At 37.4% G+C, this 26,922-nt stretch overlaps 1 protein-coding gene across 10 annotated transcripts in view; it reads left to right on the top strand.

The window, feature by feature from the left end:
- VPS50 (VPS50 subunit of EARP/GARPII complex) overlaps positions 1–26,922 on the top strand; it is a 96,231-nt gene that overhangs the window by 6,370 nt on the left and 62,939 nt on the right. For 9 of the 10 annotated variants that reach the window (XR_012672689.1, XR_012672688.1, XM_075143752.1 and 6 more), the window contains exons 3-12: positions 5,144–5,266; positions 5,859–5,930; positions 9,909–9,962; positions 12,884–12,954; positions 13,378–13,495; positions 13,583–13,618; positions 16,160–16,242; positions 20,920–20,962; positions 23,556–23,654; positions 26,189–26,329. Coding sequence is in view for 8 of the 10 variants with exons in the window: in XM_075143752.1 (XP_074999853.1) it covers positions 5,144–5,266; positions 5,859–5,930; positions 9,909–9,962; positions 12,884–12,954; positions 13,378–13,495; positions 13,583–13,618; positions 16,160–16,242; positions 20,920–20,962; positions 23,556–23,654; positions 26,189–26,329 (840 nt within the window). In the remaining 2 variants the exon portion in view is untranslated. Of the gene's footprint in view, positions 1–5,143; positions 5,267–5,858; positions 5,931–9,908; positions 9,963–10,418; positions 10,568–12,883; positions 12,955–13,377; positions 13,496–13,582; positions 13,619–16,159; positions 16,243–20,919; positions 20,963–23,555; positions 23,655–26,188; positions 26,330–26,922 lie in introns of those variants that run through there. The other variant, XM_075143755.1, reaches the window with a different exon arrangement.

The raw sequence follows: 26,922 nt of genomic DNA, 5'->3' as shown, positions 1-26,922 counted from the left end.
CTTTGTTGTTCTCTCCATCAGGAGAATTGTTTTCACAGTGTAATGTTTGTTTTGGTAGAGTGAGGGCTTTTTAATAAGTACTCTGTATACATACTGAAGAAGGAAAGATCAAAAGAAAGTTCTGGATATTTCATGTGGAAGATAAGGGAATACCACAGACTTCCCTGTGGGACTGCCTTCCCTGGCTGTGGATTAGCTGGGGGGTTGGAAAAGGAAAAAAAATAGTTTTGAGGTGAGTTTATAGACATACTTACATTATGAGACATATATAACATATAAATATATCTTTTTATATAGATAAAATTAGAAGATTTTGTGTGTGTATATATAAAAAATATACTTTCATACATTATTTATTTCATGGTGGTAGGATGTTGCAATGTACCTGCTCGTTAAATCTGTTGAGCAGGGCCCTCATCCTGGTATTTAGGATTAGCTTTTAACATGGGTGTTATCCAAGTTCAGAACGGAGGGATATAAACTGACAGCATGTTCATTGGTGTGTTTTTGGCTCACGACTAAGAGAGGGAGGCTGTGTCCAAATGAGTACAGCGCAGACTTGGCCTCTGGCACTCTTTGTGCAGAGGTGCATAGGCTATAGCTGACCTTCAGCTTCTAATTAGATTAGAAACTTTTTAGTTTTTTTTTTCCTCTGGGAAGTATCAGTTAACTTTTTCCATGTCTTTACTTCCCAAGTCTTTCAGTTGATAGTGACTGGAAAGCAGAAGGTGTTTGCTTCAACTGTCTACCAGTAATGCTTCATTCAACAGAGCAGTATTGGGTTTGGTGTTAGAGGCAGTATAGACTACGAAGAGAGTGGGAGTGTAATGCACTGGGAAATAGCTGGGTAAGTCATCTGAAACTTGCTGAACTGCATTTCAGATGAGTCTGCAATGAAATGACTCTTCTGAAATATATTTGAAGGAATTGCCACAGGCTCCTAGACCTGTAAATTTCGATTTCCATAGAACAGGAAAGCAAAATAATGGGAGGAGTGTGTGGACGCAAACACTGTGTTTTATTTAGCACTGACTTCTTCAAGTATGCAAAGCTGTCAGACAGATAGGCTTTTTATCTTTTTTTTTTTCTTTTTTCTTTCTCTCCCCAGAAACTGTCTTTCACTGATCTATTTAGGTGACATTATAAAAGAGAGGCCTGCTGCTTAGGGTTGCACTAATTGTAACCTGAAAGGAAGTATGTTTGACAGGATAAATTGTCTTTCCGTGAAAGTATGATCCAAAGTACTGGCAAAAAAAATATTGCATATTTGGCACCACAAGTGATGTAAGTCTTTTGCTGAACAAAACTTCGGAAAAATGAGTAGCCCGTGAAACAGCATCTTAGATGGCTGTGTTGGCTCATTATTGCTTGGAGAGTTCCTACTGCTGAACATCTGTATTAACCTGGGCAGGTGGATTGAAATGAATACTATGCGGTCCACCTTGTCAAACTGCTGCGCTTCCTGTTCTCCTATGTATCTAATTGATTCAGTTTAGCAATGGCGAAGTTCTCCGCATGATTGTCGTCATATGATTTCCTCCGTCCCAATTTTTTATAGGTTTTTCCATTCAGAATAGCACTTGGTATTGCTGAATTTACATAAAATTTACATAAAATTTACTGACAGGTGTGTTTTAATGTTGGCTTTTTTTTTTTCCCAAGGCAGATATTTAAGTGGCAATAGTTAGAAAAGTTTTGAGGTGGAAAAGTGCCTTGAGGAATTTAATAGAGCTGCTCTCTCTACCCCTGCAAAGTGTGTGAGTACTAGCTCCACAGTGCTAAATCTGGCCTTCCTTGAGGCCCCTGAAACTATGGGCTTCATATGTATATAGTAAAATTTTTTTGTATCTCATTGAAGGGATGAGGAAAATGGAATATCAGCAAATAAACTTTAGCCAAGGATGTTTGCTTCCTTCAGTGGTGAGTGAATAGATTGGCCGTGAGAATGTTAGTTATTTGAAACTAGTGGAGCATGATGCACTGGAAGCTGCAGTTTACCATGGCATAAAGTCTGGTGGCAGATAGTGTAATATATATGGGAGCTTAAGTTCATCCTGGAGAGTTGTTCTCACTAGACTGCTTTTCTAGAAAGAAAGAACAAGATAAAGAAAAACCCTTTCCATTTAATAAATATTTTCCTAGGTAGTGTTTTGGCAAGAAACATTGAGATGAACGATCTTTCTGAGACAGGATAAAAGGGTTTCTTGGTAATCTTTCTAGCCACATCAAGATCAGCTTTATTTTTGTGCTGAAAACTGTGGTCTTCTACAAAGACAAAAAGGTCATTGATTAGGTTTCATTGAAATGCTAATATTAAAAACAACCCTCGCAATTTATTGTCATGTGGCTCTAAATCCAGAATATGTGTCCATGATGGCTTTCTTAATACATCTTCATACCATTGACGTATGGCATTGACATAGCATTTCACCAATATGACAAGATATCAATAGTCTAGAAATTCAAGTGATCCTAAAGATTTCTTCTTCGGTTTAGTTTTTCTTCTCTTTTCTTCTAATAAACAACCGTGCAGAAACTTGTAGCCAAATATCAGATGATAAATTAGATGATTCCATTTGCAATGGTTCGGTGGACAAATTAAGCTGACCCTGTTGCCTGTCTTGGATAAGTTTTAATTTTAGTTTCATATAGCTAAAACTCAGTGTACTATTAAGCTAATTTATAGCATAAAGCTGCCATTTGTTAGGGAGTCCAGAGGGAAATAATTTTTTGTTTGTTTGTTTTAAAGGACAGGAATACATATGGTGAGATAATAGATTCATTGCTTTATAAATTAAATTATTGCAAGAGCAGTATGCCATTGAATCTGAATGTGTGTGTCGTCTGCCAAGCCATGCACCCTCATGTGATGGAAACTTCAAAACCATAGATTAAAAAATTGAAACAGACTCTAAAGGGACTATTTTTCAAGAATCTTTTCATTCTCATTCCTCAGAACCTGCCCTGCTCTCCTCTGTTTCTCATGCTCTTATAAAGCTGAAACATGAGGTGGAAAGGTGTCACCGCTGGGTGAATGGTGTGGCTGGAGCTGAAGGGACAGGTCTGCCTGCGTGGAGTCCTGCCTGTCTCTTCGGTGCCGGTGTGGTGCCAGAGGCTCTTCCCTGCCGGCTCCCTGCAAACTTGTCCTGCTGGTACCATCTTTGGTCAGTGCCACGTAGCTAACCCAGCCTTTGCCTTTGTCTGAGCAAGGTGCTGTTGTGGCTTGTGGCGCTGCAGCTGTGTGCTCGCTATGAGCGGGACCGTGCTCAAACCCTGTTCTTAGGAGTTTATCTAAAGAATAGCATCATTTTGCTTTGTTATTTTTATTTATTGTTGTTATATTGCTACTTATGCGTATTATTTCCTTATTCCTCTCACGTCTGTTGGTGCACTCCCTTTGTCCATGCCTTCCCTTGCACATTCTCCTGCGTGGTTGGGAGGTAGGTTGCTGCATTCACCCCGTGGTGCGAGGCAGGTTTCTCCACCTCGCTGCAAGTCAGCCAGCCGCCGCCGGGAAGCGCTGGTGGCAGCGACTGAATCGGGCGTTTTCAAACAGTCCGCCTGGGCCTGGGGAGATCTGAGGCGCTCGGGGCCCCACGGAAGAGGAAGAAGGTGGCTCCTCTATGGCTTTTCTCCGGGTTACCCTCTGCCCCATCTCGGCTCGAAGCCGCCTTCCAGCCGCGGCTTCGCCCGCGCTCCAGCGGGTGGCGCCCGAGCACCGCGCGGCGGCAGCGGGCCGGGTCCCGGCCGCCCTCTCCTTTGGCCTCGATTGCGCCCGCTCGTGTCACCGAGGGGTTCCTGCCGCTCGGGGACTCGGAATCCGATTGAAATCAGGTTTTCTCTGAGCGATTGCTTTTGGCTTCTCCCACCTCTTTTTTCTTTTTTTTTTTTTTCCCTTTTTTTCCTGCCAGAGGTATTTTAGAGGAGCAGTGGCTCCTTTTGATGCTCGTAGAGAAACAGCACCTTGCTTTGTATTTAAAATACCGCTTTCCCTCATAACATGGGTGTGTTGACCTTATTTCAATTGGTGTACAAAATAAGCAAGTTAGTGGTTGTTTAGTCAATTAATCTAAAATCTGATGCCTCTAGCCAGTGAAATAAGCCCTTGAGCTCTTGGTGATGAAAATACCAGCACCTTGTCCCGCTGTAACAACTTGGCATTGTTGGGAGGCTTGTGGTCTTTATGGGACACTTCAGTCCTCTGGATCGCATCACCAGGGTTAAATTCCAATATCAAGCAATTTGATCCATTTCATCTTGATTTTTGGTGAAAGAATATCCTGGCACTTCTGCCTTTTGAGTCTCTGATAAAGGATTTTCATTCCTTCGGTGAGAACAGCCTCCAGGAGAGGGCTAGTATTAGTTGAAATGTCCAGTAGAGGAAGGGAAGACAAGGCTCGGGCTCAGTCCTCGGTTTGTGGCGACCAGTGGGAAACAGTTGGGTTGTTGAGAAGACCTTTCAGGGGAGATGGTGACAGCAAGGAGGGGGATGCTCACCTCTTGAATATTGGCTTTCAAAAAGCTGACAGCGCATCTCTGCTTACACCACCCTGTTAGTTGGAGGAAAATCTGAAATCTGTTAATTTTGTGCAAAGAAGGCAGATCTGTTCTGGTTTTGCCTGTAAAAAAATCAAGTGTTTAATGGCATGACTTCTATTAAAGTGATTTCTGAGGGCTGAATTGAAAAGTTACATGTTTGTGGTGACACTGTCTACCTTATGTTTACAAAGATGGTTCTTTTGGTTTAAAAAAGTCAGGTTTTATTTGTTACATTTTTGTGGTTTTTTTTTTTGCTTCTGGAGAAATAGCCTGCCAATTTATTTTCAGTTTATTATGAGAATTTCTAAACTTCAGGAGGAAAAAACTGTGGACTCAACATGCATTTGTGCCGTAAATGTATTGATGAAGAAGTGCTTAAGTGACCTGCAACACTGAAGTCTGCACTATGTTCTTTGAAAAGTTTTAAATATCTTGCTGTTTGTAATAGGAAGAACAAGCTGCAGTGTACTGATCTTTTTGTTCTTTGCCATTGCTTCTTGAACTAACGTTGTAAATGGCTTTTGGAAAATATTTGTTTTGGTAAAACATTGTTCTTGTTAGGATGTGATATTGCATCATGGAAATCCTTTTTTGTTTTGTGAAGGAGGAGCTCAGAGAACTACGTGAAGAACCAACTGATCCTCAAGCTCAGCAAGAAATAATTAACAGCATTGAAGAAGTTTATTTTTCCAATGATTCCTTTGATATTGTGAAGTATGAGTTAGAGGTAAGTTGTCTTTGTAAAAGAAAAGACAGTAATATAACAAAAAATGAGGGTCAAAATTATGCTAGTTTCAAAGAGCTATTTTTCGTTTTGTTTCTTATATCTTGCATTAATGCCAAATGGTACCCTCCCGCCTCATCTTGTGGTTGTGTGGAGCTTCTAGCATATAGTATTGGTATGGAGTCTCTTTTTTCAATGTAGTAGAATTAGTATCAGCTGTGCTAACAGCACTTCATAACTTAAACTATTGTGAAAAACCCAAAATAGTTGGAGGGGGTTCTATATTTTGGGTATTTTTTTAGCAAACTGGCTGATTTCAATGATTAGGGCAGTTGTGTGTATATGGTTGTGTGTATATGGCTTAAAATAAGGCAACTTTGAGGTAATTATATGATGTAATTATGATAATACATTGCTTATCTTAGCACTGATTTATTTCAGTGTCCATCATTTGGAATAATGGATTAATTCTGCAAATTAGATTGCAGAAGCAATGAGAATGTTTCTTTAATGGAATTGATTGGTTAGTTAATACTACATGTGTATTTAACGTCCTTTAATTTCTCACTGAATTTAATTTATTGTTTACATGCAGAGGCTTCCTCCAGTACTTAGTCTTCAAGAACTAGAAGAGTACAGAGACAAATTAAAACAACAGCAAGCTGCTGTAAGTAAAGTTGTTTCCTCTGTACCCTCAGGATAGCCAGAAGTGTAACTGAAAAAGTTTTGATTTCTTAAACACATTAGATATTAAGCATTTTTTCTTTTGATACTATCTTTGTGCTTTTATAGTGGACAATCATATCAGTAAATCATATAATTATATGAAATCATGGAAGTAAATCTTGGTGATATATTGTAACAAGGAGCAAATATGCTAACTACTTCTTTAGAAACTTGATTTTCTGAATGTTCAGCTTTTCCTGCGTGTTGCAAGAAAACTGATGTTCAACACAGTGCTAAATAGTGCGGTAGTATCTCTTTTTTTGAGGGATTTCTGGCAACATAAAACATAAAATGTTTTAAAGCAATTCTTTCCTTAGAGTTGCTATTTTCTCTTATTTTTCATTTAATCATCCACAAGGGTTTTAGTGAATACTGGTACAGAATTATTACGTAATAAAACAAATGAAATGTAACAATGAGTAATAACTATAATTTATGGGGGGAAATTAGACTTGCAGCTTCTGAAAGGTACTTGTTACATTTCAGGCTTTTTTCATTTTCTATTCGTACGTTAATTATTGATTCATTGCTCTTTTAAAGATGAATAATATGGTACAGGAAATTAATGTATTCACTGTGGCATTTGGAGAGTATCTACAAGTAAAATAACAGTAATAATCCTAATTCATGTCTTTAAATGAATGAAATGTACAGAAGGAGAATATTGGATTGTTAACAATTCATAGAGAACAAGTTCCTTCTGCCTAAGATTGCTTTTGCCAGAATAAACCTATGAAATTTCATAAAATATTAGTGAGAAGTTGAGCAAATGAATATTCCATGTTTCTCACCAAGAGGTATAAGGAAAGAAGTTGAAAGTGGGTGGTATTTTTTGGTTTTGTGTTGTTTTTTTTTTGTTTTTTTTTTGTTTTTTTAAAGTTTAAGAGGGCATCTGGTGGTGACCTAGTTTTGCAAGGAAATACACTCAAGGCTGAGAGACAACTTCACTGAGATATGCTGTGTAATCCTAATGTCTGTTATCAATGTCTTGGCCATTCTGCCTGCATGGTGGGAACCGGCTGCAGCTAGGGGAGTAGTTTCAGTGCATAGCTGCTGCTGAAACGTGTGAACTGGAAACTGCGTGCAGCTAATGACTAATAGGAATGGGAACTGAGCACGAGGTTTCCAGGAAATATGGCCCGAATGTGTCTTTCTTTTAGAAAAAAAAAAAACAAAACCAAAAACTATCAATGCCAAAACTTTTGGTGAGAAACATGTGCCCAATTTGTCCCCGACCATCCCCCCGAGTCAGGATTGAGCCTTTCTTGTGTCTTCCTTAATCTAGTCTAAATGCGATTCTGCTATCGGAAAGAATTGTTGCTTGGGTTTGCTTTCCTCCTTGGACATGTGCCAAGTTGCTAAAATTTCTTTTATGCTGAATATTATGTCCTTGCGTCATATTTCCAGGTGGAGCGTGAGAGACTGTTGCATGTTTTCTTCTCCTGTCTCAATTATTGTCCATTTATCTTGTGATATGTCATTTAGATTACTGTCTGTCTTAAAGGACATTAGTGTCCTTCATGGAAGACAGTATTGCAGAATGTTGTATGTTGTTAGTTCAGTCCTAAAAATATTTTAATGCTGATTGTGAATAGATTATTAGATAGAGGACTCAAGAAGTCTGTTGACAGATCACACAATACCTCTGCTTTTGAAGGGAATAAATACTGCCTTTTTCACTTCAGTGCCTGTGTCTATACCTGACATAGGAATTTGCAGTAGCGGTTTAGAGATAATTCCAACTTCTAAATTTCCGTAACACAAAGCACTCAAATAAGTGTGAATTACAGGTAATAGAGCTCTGATCTTCCACTTCTGTTACCACCTACTTTTGCATAGATGATCTTGGTCATGCCTTTGTTTTCTGGGTCACTATAGACTCCGTATTTTCTATAGTTTTTCCATTACAGTTTTCCATTCCATTGGATAGATTCCAACTCATTCAAGACTTCTTTAATATGTCTATCATGACAGCTTTAATTTGTCTAATCATCTTGGTACAGACAATTTGAATTAGGAGGCTTTTTAGTTGTACGTCTGTTTGGCTTCATTTTAATTAATAGACTGATATCCTCAGCTTTTTTTTCTTCAGGAGATGAAATATTTTTTCCTGATGTGATTAGGAAAGAGAAAATTGTTTTGGAGAAAATTATTTGGTCCCCTCAAAGAACATTGTTGTTTGCATGCATTGATAACTGTAGCCACATTCATTGCTTGCAATTGCAATTCTGGATTCTAAAAGTTAAGAATTAAAAAATAAACTGATTTTGTGGAGGATGCCAAAAGGGGTGGGACAATTTGGAAATGAATGGAAGTAACCTGGGATAATATTGCTTATCCAAAAGAAAGGAAAGAGAATAGCTTGGAAGCTCAGAAAAGTAGTATCACTAAATTCAGGGAAAGAAGAAAAAAATGGCTGTGGCAGATGCTTGACAGTGTTGAGGTTGTTATTGGTCAAGGGTAACTGCGAACTTGCAAAACAAAAAAAAGCAGTGTAAAAACTGAAAATGAAACATATCTTTTATTCATGTGTACTGCTTGATGAATCCCTTTAACAGTGAAGAATCAAACCGTTCGATTTGTAGTAGGGAATGCATGTCCTAAAGTTTTTACAGATACAGGGCTAGCGGGAAGAATAGGGAGGTGAAAATTTCACAGCATATAGACTGTGCAGTGAACAAAACTTCTTTAGAGCCCCAAGGTCACGTAGGCTTGTGTAGCTTTTGGCCTGATAACATCCTTTCCTGCCCCCACCCTGCTCTGGAGTGGTTCTTTTGCTGTCCAGCAGAAGAAAGATTTATTATTAATAAAACAACTAAGAGGTTTTAAAATAATTTTGTGATTCTGGCTATTTTTTAATATGGAAGGAGGAAAGCATAGCTAGATATATGCCCCTTGTTCAGATTGCCAGCTGATGATATCCAAGTACTTTCAAGTACATTTGTGTGCAGGTACTCTTCCAGAGGATGGGCACTGGCCTGGTGGAGCCACTCTAAGTTTGTTACAGGAATGCTGATTGAAGATCCCAACTTCGTGCTATGTTTGACTTAGTCAAATATATAAAAACCTCCTCATCAATCTTTCCCAGTAGTGCATTGTGGGCTGGCTGACTGTCATAGCCAGTTTTATTTTATTTTCATTTCTGGGAGTGTTGTTCCCCAAGGAGAATATAGAGCAATAGCAATAATTTCTTTGTCATGTTTGAAACTGTTTCTTCTTAAATATTTACAGTCCCTGCTGAAAAACAAAACAAAACATAATATTCTCAAGCTTGCATTATATGACTGTCAGTATTGGATTTTTTTTTTAAGCTTGTGTGTTTGCTCACAAGAGACTGGTCAAGGTAGCAATGCCCATTTTTAAATTCAGTACAGACAGCAGCTCTCAGTAGCATTACACCTACTGTTAGTTCAGAACAATGGAGAAAATTTTAAAATATGCATGTTCTGTGTGCTAAAGAAAGGGTGAATATTTGTTTTGACACAGATTTTATTTAATACAGTATCAGTATGAAAGATAAGTGTCCTTATGGCTTTCTTAGATCTCCATGGTAGATAGTTAACTTAAATTTGTACTCTAGCAGTAGCATATGCAGAATGTAAACACTTGCAGCGTCCCATGTTACTTCTATTTTCTATTCTAGCGTGTTCCTTAACAAGCAGAGAGGTAAGGGATAAATTTAAAAATGCCCACTAATTCCTAGATGGAACTGTAAACATTTTTTTTTTTATCTTGCTCCTTAGGAAAGCTGATTGTCTTTTTCAGGATTTTTTACCTTGTTGTGGCGTATTTATTAATAGATTTGAAAACTACAGAACTAAATGATACAGAATCACAAGCTTGTTGTAGAACTTCAGTATAGGGATGGCCTGCTTAATTGAGATTAGTATGTAGCACATGTAATATTCTTCTTTTTAAGGTATCTAAGAAAGTGGCAGACTTGATTCTTGAAAAACAGCCTGCATATGTTCAGGTAAGACAACTAACAGTCACTTTTTAAGAGTAAACTGCTCCATTTTGTGCTGTTATAATGCTGCACTTGTTTCATTGGGGATTAAATCTAGTAATTTGTTAGTAGAGGTGCTAGTGCCTGGTTGGAACTAGCTGTCTATGCTAAACCTGTGTGTGTAGAGGGAAAAGAAGCAAGGGTGCATTGAGCCAGAGGCCCTTAGGATGATAAAGGCTTCGGCATATGACCGTTTTAAGAAGGCTTTCTGAAAACGTGAATTCACAGGCTTGGCTAATACCTGTAATGGACTTGAACAGGAGCTTCTTTAGTGCCTGTGTTTAGGAATGGTTTCAGATCTTTTTCCGTAAAAGAAAACAGCAATGACCTTTCTTAAGAGCACTTAACCAGAAACCTGCCACTAATTTCAGGCAGCCATGAGAAGAAAGCATCTAAGAGAAGACTGAGCTGGAAATAGAGCCTCAACATGTCAAAGATCTCCGAGAGCAAAACAAAACAAAACTGCTTTAGCTGCTGGCAGTGGAATATTGGCATGGCTTCTCTCCCTGCTCCCAAAACATAATCCCAAAACATAATTGGAATAGCTGTCATAATGATTCTCTAAAGAGAAGGTGCTTTTTTCCTACCCATTTATTTTTAATAATGCCCCTATACATTTGGTCAACTCTGCCTGATTTTATCTGCCAGAGCGCAGACGGGACACTCACAAGGTCACTAAGGCATTTTGCTGGGTAGAAGGAGGAGTGCTGCTCTTTAAAGAAAATGTGGGAGTGAGCATTGCTTGTGTCATCTCCTGCAATAGCTGGTGGAAGAAAAAAGCTGTAAGGGTAATATTATTTCAGTTTTAGTTAAAGGAGGGAGACTGTTGCAGGAGGAGGCTGGGTAAGTGCCACAGTGGTCGATTCTTCATAAAATAGTGTAGAGGGGGGCAGAAAGGGTGATTGTTCGGTATCAAATCCTTCTGGTATAGTTTTGCTGTTGTGTATGTTCGGAATTGATGTTGTTGAGCGAGTGCTGCTTTTTCTGAATCCAGCAGCTTCCCTTTGAAAACCCCCTCGCGATGCATAATACTACTGTGGAGAATGTACTCCTTGCATTTTGCTGTGTAATGTTAATATTCTTATCCCAGCATATTCTTTATACCAAGAAGTTCTTTCAGATATTCCAAAGGGACAGTTAAAAGTCCATTGTGCCAGTAAGAATCTTTAAAAAACATTTCTCAAATGCATATTTGCCTGATTAAGTAAATAATCCTTCAGTGTTACTTACGGACACAGGCTTGCACAGAGTTATTCTTGTCAGTAGACTTACTTATCAGAGATTTCTGGTGGGCATCGTAGGACTCATTTGCCCATTGATTCATGAAATGAACTTCCTGACGTGCTGTGAGTACTTTGTAATGGCAGCTCCAGTTCAGTGTCCAATTACAGTAACAGGTCATTAGAAGAAGCAAAAATGCAGTTGACTGCTTCCTGGACACATTGTTTCCACTGTGCAAAGGAAAATGTGGGGAAGTCATGGTTTGCACCCCATTCCTAGTATGAAGTACTGGTCTAACAGGCACTACTATGTGCTGCGAGAGGCATGGCATAGACACAAGGCAAGGGATTTATAGTTTTCCCTTCTCCTTAGAAGGAAAGTCACGCTTTCGGAACAACCAATGGGTAGAAGATTGTCTTTGAGAAGAGAAAAAATGTATTCAGCCCTAAATGCTGGACAGAAGACTCCCCCTCTGGGGACCATTAGGCCGCACTTTCTCCCTGTGCCTCTCAATCCAGTCGCATTCAAAGGAGAGATTTTACAGAACCTTTGCAGGAGGGAAGGCTGGAATGGAGTCGCTCCTTATTGTATGCGTTTCCTCATGAAAAAGGAAACAGTGGCCTTTTGAATAGCTCTGACACTTGCAAAGTATGTTTTTAGTGAGAAGTAAGTACGGAGGAAAATAATCTTTGAATTTGGTTTCTTAAGATATTACGCATATCAGCAGCTAAGCTGTCATTTTTCCAAAAGCAACGTTGTTAACATAAAGGAAGAACTGTTTTCGGTGAAAGATGCAGCTCAGTGATTTGTCAGAATTACTTGCATCTTCAGAGGCTGACCAGAAGCTGATCTTAAATTGAACTAAACTTTGAACTTGTTTTTGCTTGTCATGTCTTTAGAATTAGTTTTCAAAGTGAAAGTCTCCTTTCTTCTCATCGAAAGCACTTGATACGTTTTGAAATGATGAGCAGTATTTAAAAAAAAAAAAAAAAGTGTTTTTTCCTTTAGCGTGGGGAGAGCGTTCACTTTTCTGCAGTGCTGTTCCTTACAAAAGAAATCTTAACAGGTATATTAAAAATTTTATTTTTTTTAAAGGAGTTGAGATTATACTAGGTGCTTCATGGAGTCAAAATCAAGCTAAATTCAGGTCATCTATGCTGAAGAGTTTTCAGCTGAAATTCAACAGGACACAATTAACGTTCATTATGAAGTGACATCTATTAAATTGGTAGAACACAAGTGCTTCTAAACAAGAAAATGCTGTGTGAAACATGGGGTTTTTTTGTTTTGCCGCTCTCTGGCATATTAATGCAAATTAAACCCTGTGCTTCTGTCCCTGAAGCTTTGATCATTCTGCTGTGGGGCATTAATGGTATAGAGATTCTTAGGCTAAGTGCACACTATATAAATGTAGAGGGTCCCACTGCAATGAAAATGGATTTCAAGGATCTTTCTTCAAAAGAGAATTGTATTTTAAAAGATAGTTTGTATTAATGTTACATTCCAGTGCTTAGCGTATATAAAATACATATACAAATAATATATAAAGTTACTCTACAAGGTAGGTCATTATAACATTTCAAGAGAAACCTACTAATCACCAGTCTTCGCTGGTGTGTAGCATGACTTTAACTTGTGTATTTATTTAACCTGTTGTCTCTCTGCAGGAACTTGAACGTGTTACATCATTGCAGACTGGCCTTCAGTTAGCAGCTGTTATTTGCACAAATGGAAGAAGGTATCTTGCTTAAATAATGGCAAAGATTGAAAAGGGGAAAGAAGTATTTAAGAAGAAATCTGTAAACAGCTTGCTTGCTGATGATATTTCCTATTTATGTGCTGAATGGAATTAGCAATAGTAGTTAAAGATACTGAAACAAATACCAGCTGCTTTCTCTCTTGCAGCTCTCACTTTTTCAGTTGGGAGTTCTCTTTAAAACAGGAACCTTTTGAGATACACCATTGATCCACAGACAAGTTCTGCAGAAGGGAAAATGTATCTTCTTATAGTCTGTTGATATCATCTCAATTTCTAGGTTTCCCTAACAATGCTGACAATCTTATTTTCTAGCATGTATTTTGATGGACATGTTAGAATTTATTAGAAATAAGTTTTATTTTACATATCGTCAAAGATTATGTTCATTTTTAACTTTTGCAGACACCTGAATATAGCAAAGGAAGGCTTCACACAAACTAGTTTGGGGCTTCTTGCAAATCAAAGGAAACGACAGTTGCTTATTGGACTGCTAAAGTCTCTGAGAACAATAAAAACACTGGTACGTACAGTTGTTTTTTTTCAATGGCAAATTATTTTTCTTCATTTCTGTGTAGTTATCACTGTTTTTTTTTTTTTTATTTTTTAGCAAAGAACTGATGTGCGTTTGAGTGAGATGTTGGAGGTAAGTCCCTGCCAGACTATTATAATTTGAAGCTATTCTAAGTCTACTTTTGTCAGTCATCTTAATTTTGTCCCTTCTTTTCTTCCTCTTGCAAACAGGCTATGGGTGTGTGCATGTGGTGAAGTGATATTTTTAATTCTTTTTTTAAATGTTGAGAGAAATACTTCATATCAAATTAGATAGCCCCTGTGCCGGGGGGGAGTATTTTCTGTCAAAGACTCAATCCTGCCTTTAGATCTGCACACTGAGGTTTGAGTTAGTTCAGTGGGAGTGCTGTGGAGTCTTACTCGCCTTCCTACCCCCAACTGAGACTTCTTTTCAGGCCTTAGCCTGATATGTGAAAGAAAAAAGAAGGTGAGATTTCGCTGATGGTTAATATGCTGGGTCTGGATAAAGTACTTCTACTGGTATATTGCTGTACAAATTTATATATGGGCTCCCTACTTAGTATTTTATTTGTAAGTGTAGTAGCTTGTCTCCTTATTCATGGGGTTGGCTTTTTAATAGTCAGTTGTAGAAAACATTGCAGCATGCAGGCCATGACACTGAAAATTCTACTCGTACAGTATATGTACTGCCTAAAAATGCAGTAGATACTGCACAGAGCAAAAATAAGATCTTGTCTTAAGGTGGTGAAATTTTATGAAAGACAGCTCGAGGATTTTGTTGACAACTGTATTTTAATCATGTAATGTAACAATTTTGACTTGCTAGTTTGCCAAATATTTACAGCTAATACTGGATGGAATGTCATTATGATAATCCCTAGTTACTAAATTTGGAAATTGAGTCTTAATAATTGTAACTCTTAAGATTCTTTGAGTTTAATTCCATCTTGGGTAATACACCTTGTCTCAGCACACTTTCTTATTCTTTACCAAGCAAGAATGTATTAATTTACAGGCTGCATAAACATTGCCTTCTCCTCAGTAAGCCCTGTACAATGATTAGCTTTTCATTTCTGTGCTGTATTTTGTTGCACAGGAAATCAGCTCTTTACTGTCCACTGGTAGGAGTTGTCTTGAGACAGAGGTATGGGTGTTGCATCCACAGACAGACCCTAATGTCTGATTATCATATTTTGCCAGTGATTTTTGAACGTTAGGGGCTGGAACTACCCTTTCTGGCTAAGTGTGGTTTTAGAGCTGTGCTCAGTGTCTTCTCCCAAAAAGGTGTCCCAGATATTGGCCAATTTACTGTCTTTACTCCCAGAAGAAGTTAGTAGCTTGGCATATGCATGAGAGCTATTAGTAGCCATTCACAGAGGAACATTTAGAGTTCCCAATTAAAAAAAGACAAGACACAAAGCTATAATAACTTACAGGGGTGAGCTGCATCTGGAATATATTAGTAATATATGTTATGCAAGCAGGCTTTCTGATTTGAGCTCTGTTAGAATTAATGGAGCAAGTACCAGGTTTCCGATGGAGAAAGACGCAAAGAGCTGTAAATGCAGCAATCTTTTTAGACCAATATAGGGTTCTGTTTTCATTTAATGGATAATGTGTGTGGAGGGGTTTGTGTTTTTAGCTAAACTTGATCTGCATTAGAATGCTGCTGTTTAAAACCAATTTCATTTCAGAAACTCCTTTATGATAATAGCCAAATATAAATTGCCCTTGCATTTTTACTCTTCAATCAATGACTTTGATATTCCAGTTACAGCTTTGCATTTGAGCTCTCTGAAGCACGTAATATAACGGATGTAGTTAGGACAAAAAAGGGAAGCTCTTAGCTATTAAAGAGGATTTTCCTTCCTCCAAGAGCCTTTCTGGCCTCATATCTAATAGGATACAAAAATAGTAGTTATACCCACGGTAGTGCCCATGTTCTGGGCAAGATCCTGGGGTTTTACTTTTTTGTGTGTACGTTTTTGTTTTGGTTTTGTCCTGGCATCTTCAAGTGCTTCCTGATTGATCCGTCTACCTACTGGATATTCTTCTTATAAATTAGGATAGTATTTCTATTTTTTTTTCTAAAGTATGTTCTTTTTGTTCTGGGGCCTGGTGTGAGCCAGTTGTCTTTAAATTCATTTCTTACTAGCTATAGAATGTGTCAAATTAAATAGTGTTTATTTGGGCATAATGTTGGAGTGTCTCCCTTCTCTCTTCTTAGGTTTTGTAAACTATGGCCAGCCTGCCAGTTCCTGAACTTACTTCTTTCCTTGCTCATGAATAGATTATATTGTATTAACAAAGGTTTGAAAGTTAACTGGGAAAATGTTAGTTGGTTTGTAAAAAGAACTTTCTGATATGTTTTGTATGAATGCATAAGTAAACAAAACAGCAAGTAACTTATATAAGGTAATGTAATACATGGTGTTTCCAGATGTTGCTAACATGCTGTCCGTTTTTAATTCTAAACTGCTTGCACATTAAGTTCTGCAGTAGACCATCCATCATTTCCTTTAACTCTACTGTATAGACGTAAGAGGCAAAATATTTTGTTCTTAATGTTTATACATAAGCATGCAAGCAAAAATGGGTGTTGCAGTGTTTGGTTCAAAAGCCGAATTAGCCTTCCATTGTATTTTATCCTAAGGAAGAGGACTATCCAGGAGCTATTCAGCTGTGCTTGGAATGCCAGAAAGCTGCCAGCACTTTCAAACACTACAGTTGTATAAGGTAAGGTGACATTGTGCAGATTTCAGCTTCTGTATGATTTATTTGTAAATGATATAAAACAGTGATCGTTAATTCTCATTCTCTAAAATAGCTTTAATTGAAATTTAATTTTCTGCTTAGAAAAGTAAAATTGAGGCATTTGTAAAAGGTTAAGCATCCTCAGTAGCTTCCCCCCTCCCTGTACCACTACTAACCAGTCTTTACAATCATAACACTATATAATCTATGTTTGGATTATGTCATTGTTTTCTAACTGTTGTAGTATGTTGGCAGGTAAAGTTTCAACTAAGACTGAATTATAACTGTGCTAGTACCTGCAGCGTAGAGATACCTGAGCTAATTTTTTAATAAGCAAGTTTATATTCTGGAATTAATTTACCTACAGCAAGATGGCTTGTGGAGGGTAACTTACCCTGATTCTTGGCAATGAAATTAGCAAGTGCAGAGCTTCATGCTGTCGTGGAGAAATTGCTTTCAGAACCAGAATTAATTTGAATATCTGCAGTTCCTAGCTTAGAAAGAGTTGATGTTTCCATTGCTTTTTAGAAAGAAAAAAAAAAAGAATTGGGTAAACATTAAGTTCAAAGTCATAATAGATATGACAATAAAGGAGTAAAATGAAGTTAATTTTCATGTTTCATCCACTAAGAAGATCATTAGATTAATTAGATTTTCTTTTTTGTGTTTTTTTTAATTAGAATTTTAAATTTGTGAGTAAAATTGATCTGCTCTCAGAATGCTCTCTGACTTAGAAGGACCAAAATCTATGAAAACACATGCTTTGCCTTCCTCTGTCCTCTAAATGTATGCTTTGTTGCAACTTCAGAGTAATTACCCATAATCCTTGATTTCAGTTTAGGATCTGCTTTTGAGGTATAGTTCTTTCAGGATCTGAAGATACACCAAAAAAGAGTATGAAGTTAGAAATTGTACCTGGAAATAAGCTCCTCTCTATTCTGAAGTCAGATTTCAAAGCTGCTTTTTGCTTTCTTTTTAGTTCCATAAAACTTGTGTGTGGATATAAATTGACTGGACAGCCAACATTTGCCTACATATATTAAAATTTTGAATCCCTTCCTTATATAGTAGCGAATGAAAACTATTCTTTATTTATTTGAATGAGGAAAAATGGCTGTGATTTCCCGCAGTCCTTGACAATTCAGTTGTTGAGAAGCAAGATGACTCCTGAACAACTTTTGCTCTGCTTGACTCTACCTTCTGTAGAGAGATGGGTCTTGCAGTCTTCCATACCTGTGTCTCGTCTATACTGTTCAGTAAACTCTGCTTAGTATTTATTGCTCTTTCAGATGCTGTGTGGCTCCAAACATTAATCTGATTTATTCTGCATACCTGCTGCATTTTTTTCTTTTGGAGAAATTAGCAACATTTATTCAGCTTGAAAAGGCAGCTTGATTTCTTAGAATCTTAACAGTGCTTGTCTGGAAAACCTTGCTCTTTTGAGATTTAGGTTAAATTACACAGTTTCTTTGACTTAAATTCTGTTTTGTGTAAATGATACAAAAGTTTCCGTTTAATATTGAATCACTTCAAGCTTTTATTACAGCTTCAAAGTTTATCTCCACTATGTCCAGTATAGAAAAATTTGGAACTTAAACTAACAGTTCACGGCTTTGCCATTTGGAATATTTAACTGCAAAAGTCGTACGATTTTAAATCTGATGGCATACTGACAAGATAGGTGACAAATAGCTATGAGGATTTACTTTGTTGTTGCACTCAAAAGGATATCCTTGCATCCAAGAGTTTCTTGAAAGAATGGATGATGACAGAAAAAAATCAGCACTGCTACTTTATTCTGAGAGAGTTTTTTGAGCTTGTTTTTGTTTGCATTGTGAGAGCAGAAGGACATTTTAGCTGTGAATCCCAGCCACAGTGCATACATTTCAGTCTCTGTGCACTGATCAATACTTGATCAAAGTTGCTTTTATTATGAAATTTTGTGATCGCACCTTCTTTTCTAAATTAATCAGCATAAATGTAGGCTGTATTCTTGCAAACATCTCCATATATCATAGCTTGGTTGAATAAATAACCTATGAATGTGTCTATTTAAAATTGGTGCTTGAGCCCTTGCTTGAATGGGAAGTGTTGTGGTTTAACCCCAGCCGGCAACTAAGCCCCACACAGCCGCTCGCTCACTCCCCTGCAGTGGGACGGGGGAGAGAATCGAAAGAGTAAAAGTGAGAAAACTCGTGGGTTGAGATAAAGACAGTTTAATAGGTAAAGCAAAAGCCGCGCACGCAAGCAAAGCAAAACAAGGAATTCATTCACTACTCCCCATCGGCAGGCAGGTGTTCAGCCATCTCCAGGAAAGCAGGGCTCCATCACGTCTAATGGTTACTTGGGAAGACAAACGCCATCACTCCGAACGTCCCCCCTTCCTCCTTCTTCCCCCAGCTTTGTATGCCAAGCATGACATCATATGGTATGGGATATCCCTTTGGTCAGCTGGGGTCAGCTGTCCCAGCTGTGTCCCCTCCCAACTTCTTGTGCACCCCCAGCCTCCTCGCTGGTGGGGTGGGGTGAGAAGCAGAAAAGGCCTTGACTCTGTGTAAGCCCTGCTCAGCAATAACGAAAACATCCCTGAATTATCAACACCGTTTTCAGCACAAATCCAAAACATAGCCACATACTAGCTACTATGAAGAAAATTAACTGTCCCAGCCAAAACCAGCACAGGGAGACAGCACTGTCACGGGAGTTGAATGGGTAAGAAACACGTGGCAGTTTAACCTTGGTTGTATTTCGTTTCGAAGAAGATCTTTTGAATTCCTCCCCATCCTCCTCTCCCAAAAGGAAAGAAACGTACACCATTCCGGAATGGCTCTAATCTTGGGGCGTTTGCTGGGGATTGTGACATGAGGGTTCAGGTCCCTGCGCTGCCCAAGCCTCCCATGTCACCAGGTGATTGCAAGCTGAGGCTTGCCTGGCATTAAGAATAGTGGAAACAAGGAGCTGGTTTTCATGAGGATCTATGCTGGTATGCAGATGAAATTAGTCAAATGTGATCACCTGCAATAATCAGGAAATGGTTTCTGGAGCCCAGGAAGTTTTTCAGCCCTGCATTCCAGCAGTTGAGCAAGTTTTTCATGTGTGTGAGCATGTAAATTGCCTGGCTGAGGTGAAAAATCGATGTGTATTTTTAATTTAACTAGAAAAGGTAAAGAAATGCTAGATTAGCAGCAGCATGTTCATGACATTTGTTTGAAAGGAATCATAGTCCTGTGTTTATATGGTACCTGCTACCATAGGGGCTTTGTGAATTTTCGTAGGACTTACAGCAGTACAATTGCTTAATTTGTTCAGAGACTACCTGTGCATTGCATCAGTTTTTGCTAATGTCAGCAGTTTCTATATTTTAGACCAGTTAATTTCCTCATGTACCAACTATATGTTTATAGACAGGGGGTGATGGTCTATGCTATATCTATTTCTAAAGATTGAAAGGAGGAGTGATTCTGTGCACAGAGCAAGGTTCTTACTCTTGTTCTAATGTCTTCTTGCTAGCTAAAAGAACTGAGCAACAGGAAGTGCTCATAAACTCCAAGAGGAGATGTAGTAACATGAAATTGTTGTGGAGGCTTTTCTGTTTGCAGGTTTGTCGTATGTGGAGAAACAACTAAGAAGTATTGGCTACTTGATTTCGTGTTTAATGCCAACTCTTTCTGATACAGTTTTTTCTATTTAAAGCTTTCTTTGGAGGATGTTGTATCCAGGTTATCTAACAGAACTGAAAAAGGAGGGGTGATGGACATATCGTTTAAGTGGAGAGAACGAGGCAGGGAAGCTAGAATCTATGTTTTGATAGTTAACGTAGGCCCCTTAGGAGAAGATTCAAAGCGCAGAAGTTGTCTAAAATCAGGTACAGTGATTATCCCATGAAAACTCTGTGCTTTCCATGCTGAAGAGAATATCCCTCTTATTTCATGGTTGCTTTGACCCTTCCAAACAAAAACATAGTAGTCATATTTTGTGTCTTATTTTTCTGGCTGGTGTTCTGAAATTTTTAAAGTTAATTGTTGGAAAGGAGCAGTTGTGCCTTTCTTTGTCCTAAATACTTTCTTTTATGGTAGCTATTTTTGTTAATCTTTCTATACCAAATATAGCTCAGAGAAGTGAAATTATGGTTTTAAAAAGATTTTCTGAGAGTTGTGTAAGCTTAGATTCTTTTTTTCCTGTAGTGTTTCTGTAAGGGGTTCCTGAGTTACTATACCATAGTTTGCAAAGACTTGATAGCCCTGACCTTTCTGGTTATGTTCTGCTGTAGACCAGAGTGCCAGATCAAAACATTTAGAGCACAAGTTTCTTGGGGGTTGGGAATGCCTTTGAGTGCTTGGCTAAATCCTAGCAGGATGGGGTCTTGTCTGGGCCCTCTTAACACTGTTGCATTGTAAACCTAGGATAATGTCCTGCTGCAACAGATACTTTAATTTGAAGTGTTAGGAATACTGCAGATGCCTGCAGTAAGTGCCTTTCAGTAGTAACAGTAGTGTGGTGATGCTAGTCTGACACAGTAACAGCAGGTTAATGATTTATGATAAATTGCTATACTGTGGCTCAGTAGCAGGCAGATGTGTTTTTTGGAAACAAGAAACAGTGTGAAATGTTAATATGATCAGTAGTTTGATTTGAAACATTTTTTTCTTTCATTAATAGTGAGTTGAATTCAAAACTGCAAGACACCTTGGAACAAATAGAGGTAAGAATTAATATATTGATGTTCAGTGTAAGTTAACCTCTGGGTACTAGAGCTTTCTAATGCGATGTTTTAGCAATTACAGAACGTGCGCATTTCTTTCCAATGCCGTCTTTGGAATGCTATAGTCATTGCTATTCATGTAGCCTTTTGTGCTGCAGTCAACTTAAATGCTCTATAATATTTATCAAAATTATGAGCCCAGCTCACTAATTGTGCCCACTTTAAGTGGTAAAGCAGTCACATAAAATAGGCACATAACATTTGAAGTACTGGAGCAAAGGTATGCTCGTTGTATGGTGAAGATGCACGGTGGTTTTCAGTCCACGAACTGCTGTGAATTCTTTAGACTACTCCTGAATAGCCGTGGAAAGAAAATTAGCAGCATGCCAATAGGGTTGTATAAGCTACATGAGAGATCACAGTTTCACTGGAAATTTTAGAGGTCAGCAAACTGGAAACTGCTGGATAGGGCCAGTGCTAAGCCATAGAAAGTAAGACTTGAATAGCTGGGAAAGATGTGACTAAGACAGAAGATTAGTTTAAGTTGGTAGATAGTATTGCAAAAGCAAATGAAAATAAAATGGTAAGTGTCTTGCTGGCAAAAAAAATTCACGAACGATAGGAATTCTTTTAACTCTGTTACTAGGTAATTTTGAGCTGGAACTTGGCAAGCTTTTTGTAAGAAGTCTAGTAAAGTAGATATGTATAATGTATATGTAGTGCATGTAATGCCTACACATGTAATACATAGCAGGAAACTGAATTAGCTATCCTAGCAGCTCTCTACGCCTCTGGTCATGTGCTTTTTAGAAAGTCAGATTAGTGCATGTATTATCACACCTTGTTATTTAATTCACTGTACAATTAGAACTTTTTAAAATTTCCTTCATTTATGCCTTTGTACTTTTGCTTTCTTGCAAAGCTTTTCTTTGTTCTTTTACTCTTTTACTGATATATGCTCTATTCAGAGCATGGCTGGTTCAAAAGAGCTAATGACTGTTTTCTTCTCACTCTCACATAGGCCAGTCATTAAACTTTTTTTTTTTTTTAAGATCACTCAGCTTTCATTCCTGTTGCTTTCATTTATGTGCCATTTATTCTTTGTGAGCAAACACTGAAGTTACTTAAAAGGAGACATGCATCTTTACTGCCTTCCAGTAACATCTCTGCAGAGCAAATTCTGCTTGTACTAAAATCTGGTAAAATGTGCCATGTTGGTTGGTGATAGCAATTCACAGCCAACCAAATAATCATACTCAAGATTTTTATTTATTTGTGAATTTATAGAAATATCTTATTTCCCTCCTGTGAAAGTATCTTATTTTCTACTGGGATTATGTCTATACATATGGGAGAGTGTAAGTCATCCTGGGGTTCATAGAGTGTTCCTGTGACATACATGCACTAATTAATATAGAATAATATTCTGCTAATTAATATTTTAATAATGAGTTTTCTCAATAGTTGGGTGCCTCTGCTTATGTCCATTCCTTTTTTCTTTTTTTTTTTTTTTCTTCCTGTAGTTTAGGTTTTAACATTGACCTTACTTTTATACTATGTTACAAATAAAATGCAAGGTGGCTATAGTAGAAGGAACCACTGAAAAATGTAGTTGAAAAGATTAATGTGCTCTGTGTATAAGAGCTCTGTTCATGGGCAGTTTGATATCCCTGTTTCTCTCTTTGTACAGCTATTCTGCATGAAATAAGAGAAAGAAAAAATTTTTTTTAAATGAGTATATGGCTGAGATTCAAATTGCTGAGTAACCTTTAAAGAAGTTCTGAATCTTTAGGTTGCTTGTCCTTTTACCATTTTGCTTAGGAAAAAATGCAGTATTTGGTTGTATTCTACTCTCCTTTTTTGTGCTTAAAGAAATATTGATCTGCTTTAAAAAACCCAACAAAATAAAACACCCCCGCCCCAAACCCAACAGCAACACCAAACCCCCACCAGATCCCTAGGATTAAAATCCATAAATATTTTGTGGTTAATTAAGTAATTAATGAAAATTTTCCAGTGGAGTTAGTAAAAGTACGTAGGGACTAAACAGACATCTCCTGTGGTTTCTATTTGCAAGAGCAAGACTACATTGCAAGATCCTTAAATAATAAGAATTGAAATGGCTTTAATGACCAGGAAGGAGAGAAAATATCTGCTAGCTGCATATGTTATCATATGTTATTGATTCCGGTTTTCTTTTCTTGCGTTGTTGATTGAAAATAACTAGAGTTAGGCTGTGTATTTCTGAATATATTACAGCGTCTAAGTGAGAATTATGTTATTAAGCTACATGATCAAATTCTTGGAAGCCTTATTAGTTAGTCATTAAGTATATGATCCTATTTTAGTTTTTTTTATTCAGCGCACATAAGAGATGAACCTCATTTATTGCAAAGCTGTTCAGTATGCTCAGACACAGCTCTGATGGCAGAGCTAGTAAGTGTGTGTGTGTGTAGAGTCTTGGCTATTGTACAAGCATAATTATTAGATGGCTTAAATAAGCATCTTTTTCGCACTTGCTATTGTTTGAGTAATGTATTACTTGGCCTTTTTTTATTAAGTGTTTAACACATTTTTTCCTTCATTTATATAGGAACAATTGGACGTAGCGCTCTCCAAAATATGCAAGAACTTTGATATCAGTCATTATACAAAGGTTCAGCAGGCTTACAGGCTGCTTGGAAAAACACAGGTTAGTACTCATCTTCTGTATGTCGCAAAGAACAGTGGTGTAACAGCGTGAAGCGTTGAGTACTGTGATGCAAATTTATTTTCCTAATGCTGATGAATCTTGCTGAGTATAAAAAGACTTTTATAATGCTCAGATAATTTAACAGTAATTGCTAAAGGTAAACTGTGTATTACTGTAAGATGTAGCTTTTTGGACATACTATAACTGTAACAGTTCCATATTTCATCTCTATTTATAGTGCTATTTGCATTATTAATTGTATTTGGGCATGTGAGTACTATTTTTCGTAGCTAGGTCCCTGTTACTGAGTTTGCACAACCTGTACCTTGTATTGTACGCAAATGCAACAGGAATGAAGATGTGAGGAGATCTTTTTTTGGCCACAAAATATGACACAAGGCATGTCAAACCTATACTGTGGACATGTCCTAAAAGTTGTATCTCTGTGTGCCTAGCGCCTTTTCTATGTAAATAGGAGTAGGTCTAAACTCTCCAATAGGATGTAGTTCTCTTCTGTTGGTGCACTGCCTTGAGGTTTAGGATGGTTTCTCTGGGAAGGCAGTGACCCTGTTTCCTTCTGAAACATACACAACGTGTGGGAACTAGTACCAAGCTCCTGTGAAGTAAAGGGGGGTAAGGAGAGGAGAAAGTCCTGGAGGCATCTTTCGTCAATGGTCAGTGTTCATAACATAGTGAGGCTAAACATGGTGGTACCAGTGCAGCAATGATGTTTTGCTTAGAGAAGAGATTCCTCCAGAAAGCTTTAGTTGCTAAAGATCACGTCAAAGTGCCTATCCCCTGATGAAGACAGGACAAGAACTCCATTTGTTCTTTATTATGCTTGTTTTTTTTCTTAATGTTGTTTCCCAGTATTCAGAAGCGTGGCTGACATCAAAATGCCTTTTTTGTTTTTAAATTTTTGTTTGGTTTTTGTTTCTTTCTAATTAGAACCTTCCTAGCAAAGTAGAGTTCTTTTTCCGTGGCTTGACTGTGGTAACAGTGTAGCTCTGCAATAGGATAGAAACAGATTTTTCTTCCCATACTTTGACAATGTGCAGAATTATTGGAGTGCCTAAAGACTGCAATGTAAAATCAGGGAAGAAGATAAATTAGACTTTTCCTTTGTTAGTGCATTGTATGCAATTTCTTTGTTTACTGAACAAAAGTAGATATAATGCATTCACTGCTTGGAAGTCTGGCGCATGATATGTTGAGAAAAGCAGACTTTTTATTGGAGAGGAATGAAGTTTCTGAACAAAAGAAAAGTGCTATTTGTTACTACATGGTTTTGCCTGCTCTGTTCTCATGATAGAGTGACTTGGTTTTGACATTCTTTTTATTACTATTAAAGTATGTATTTTGAACTTGTCCTGAAAATAACTTAGTTGCATCATTATTGAAATATCTCCCATTTTGACCCCTCCTCATTAAACAAAATGACAAGAACCTTCAGTGTCTTCAGTACTTTTCATGTTTTCATTTGTCATTCTGTTTTCTTTGACTAATTCAAGTTAGAACTAGCTGTAAAAGATTGGTTATTTGCGATAGGATTGAAGCAGCATAGCTTGTTCATTTCTTTTGGGGGTAATTGAGTTCTCAGCTCTTCTCAGCAGCTAAGGATGTCCAATAGCAAGTAGCGAAACTGACCATTTTCAAATCGGCAGGATCTGATAACTTCATTCTGGCATATCAAATAATTTTTTTTACCAATTCTTATATACCATATATACTGATTATTAGCATATCTTGAAACAGTAAGAAAATTCAGTGTGTGAAATAGACTAATGTTATGTGCAGTTTGTTAACAAAGGATCAGGGAAACAGCCTGACCTGAAACTTGGGCATGATTATGACAAAACTTACATGTTATATAGATATCAGTGTTTAGTACATGTACTGATATATTTTTTTTCTGAAAGAAATAAGTTTTGTTAAACAAATGTCATATTTTGTTTTTATTGCAGAGAAGGTTTTTGTAAGAAATTTATTGGTGTGATGTGCATGCCTTTCTGTAACACTTAATCCTACTTTATATTCTTCAAGGAAGAACTTAGTTTGGCAAGTGGATGGATTGAAGACTTTGTAATTGTGGTTTTAGTTTTATAAATTGCAAGGGAAATATTTTTATTTTAGTTGGAAGTGTTTCCAGTGGGAAAAATAGCACTGATCTCAACCCATTTCTTTTTGACACGTTCATCAATGATTGGGAGGGTAAATGAATGAATGGGTAAATTCTATAATTAAATATATTATATACACATAAAATTAATATTTATGAGTGATAATGTCAAAAAACTGGTGAGTTATAGAGGAAGGATGGCAGGGGAAACTGATTTTACTGTAATACCTGAACTCTTTTACGTTACCATATTGTAATAGTGCCAAGTCCTATGTTATGTATTTTTGAAACAAAGATTGGAGGCCATGCTTACAATCTCCTGTGTTCAATACTGAAAAAGACTTACATTAAAAGACTACGGTATATGACAAATTGAATTTTACTATTTGATTTTATGTTATTCCTTTTCTTTCAGACAGCAATGGACCAGTTACATATGCACTTCACTCAAGCCATTCATAACACTGTGTTTCAAGTAGTCCTTGGATATGTGGAGCTGTGTGCTGGAAACACAGACACCAAGTTTCAGAAGTTACAGTACAAAGACCTCTGTACAGTATGTGATTCTTGCATATATTTGTATTTTTTAATCTGAATTTTTCCACTATTGTAAGTGTACCTTATGTAAGTAGGGACTCAGTTATTAAAATAACCCTGCAGCTACTATAGTTTCTTAATACAACTCATAGGCTAATGGGGAGATTGGTTATTCACAACTTAATGCTTTTGCTTAATGTTTTTTCACAACTTTGCTTAATGATTTTCATTGCACTAAATCTTAGCACTTTGGAGTTAGTGTACACACCCTTTAAATAAATTTAAAGAAGTAAATCATAGGATACAAACAGGAGATCAAGATTTCAAAACTCCTATGTCTTTAGTGTAATATGCTAGTTACTGGACTCACTATTAGCTTTGAGCATTATTTCAGTGCGTTTCGGCTGTATTCACAATTTCTGTAATGTTGCATTTCGGTAAGGAGTCTTGTAAAGGTATTAACTTAATTGGAGTCTTCCCATTACTCCTAATATTGTATCAGATTCATTGCACTTTTGGTATTAAGATAAGGAACAGCTGTAATATTGAGATGCAAAAGCCTGATGATAGGCAGATCATGGACTGGGCATAACCCGGTATTTTCTTTAGTAT

The sequence above is a fragment of the Calonectris borealis genome, chromosome 2 (assembly GCF_964195595.1).
Source record: "Calonectris borealis chromosome 2, bCalBor7.hap1.2, whole genome shotgun sequence".
Lineage (NCBI taxonomy): Eukaryota > Metazoa > Chordata > Aves > Procellariiformes > Procellariidae > Calonectris > Calonectris borealis.
Note: the sequence above shows the minus strand (reverse complement) of the source record. Positions and strands in the feature narration are given on the sequence as shown.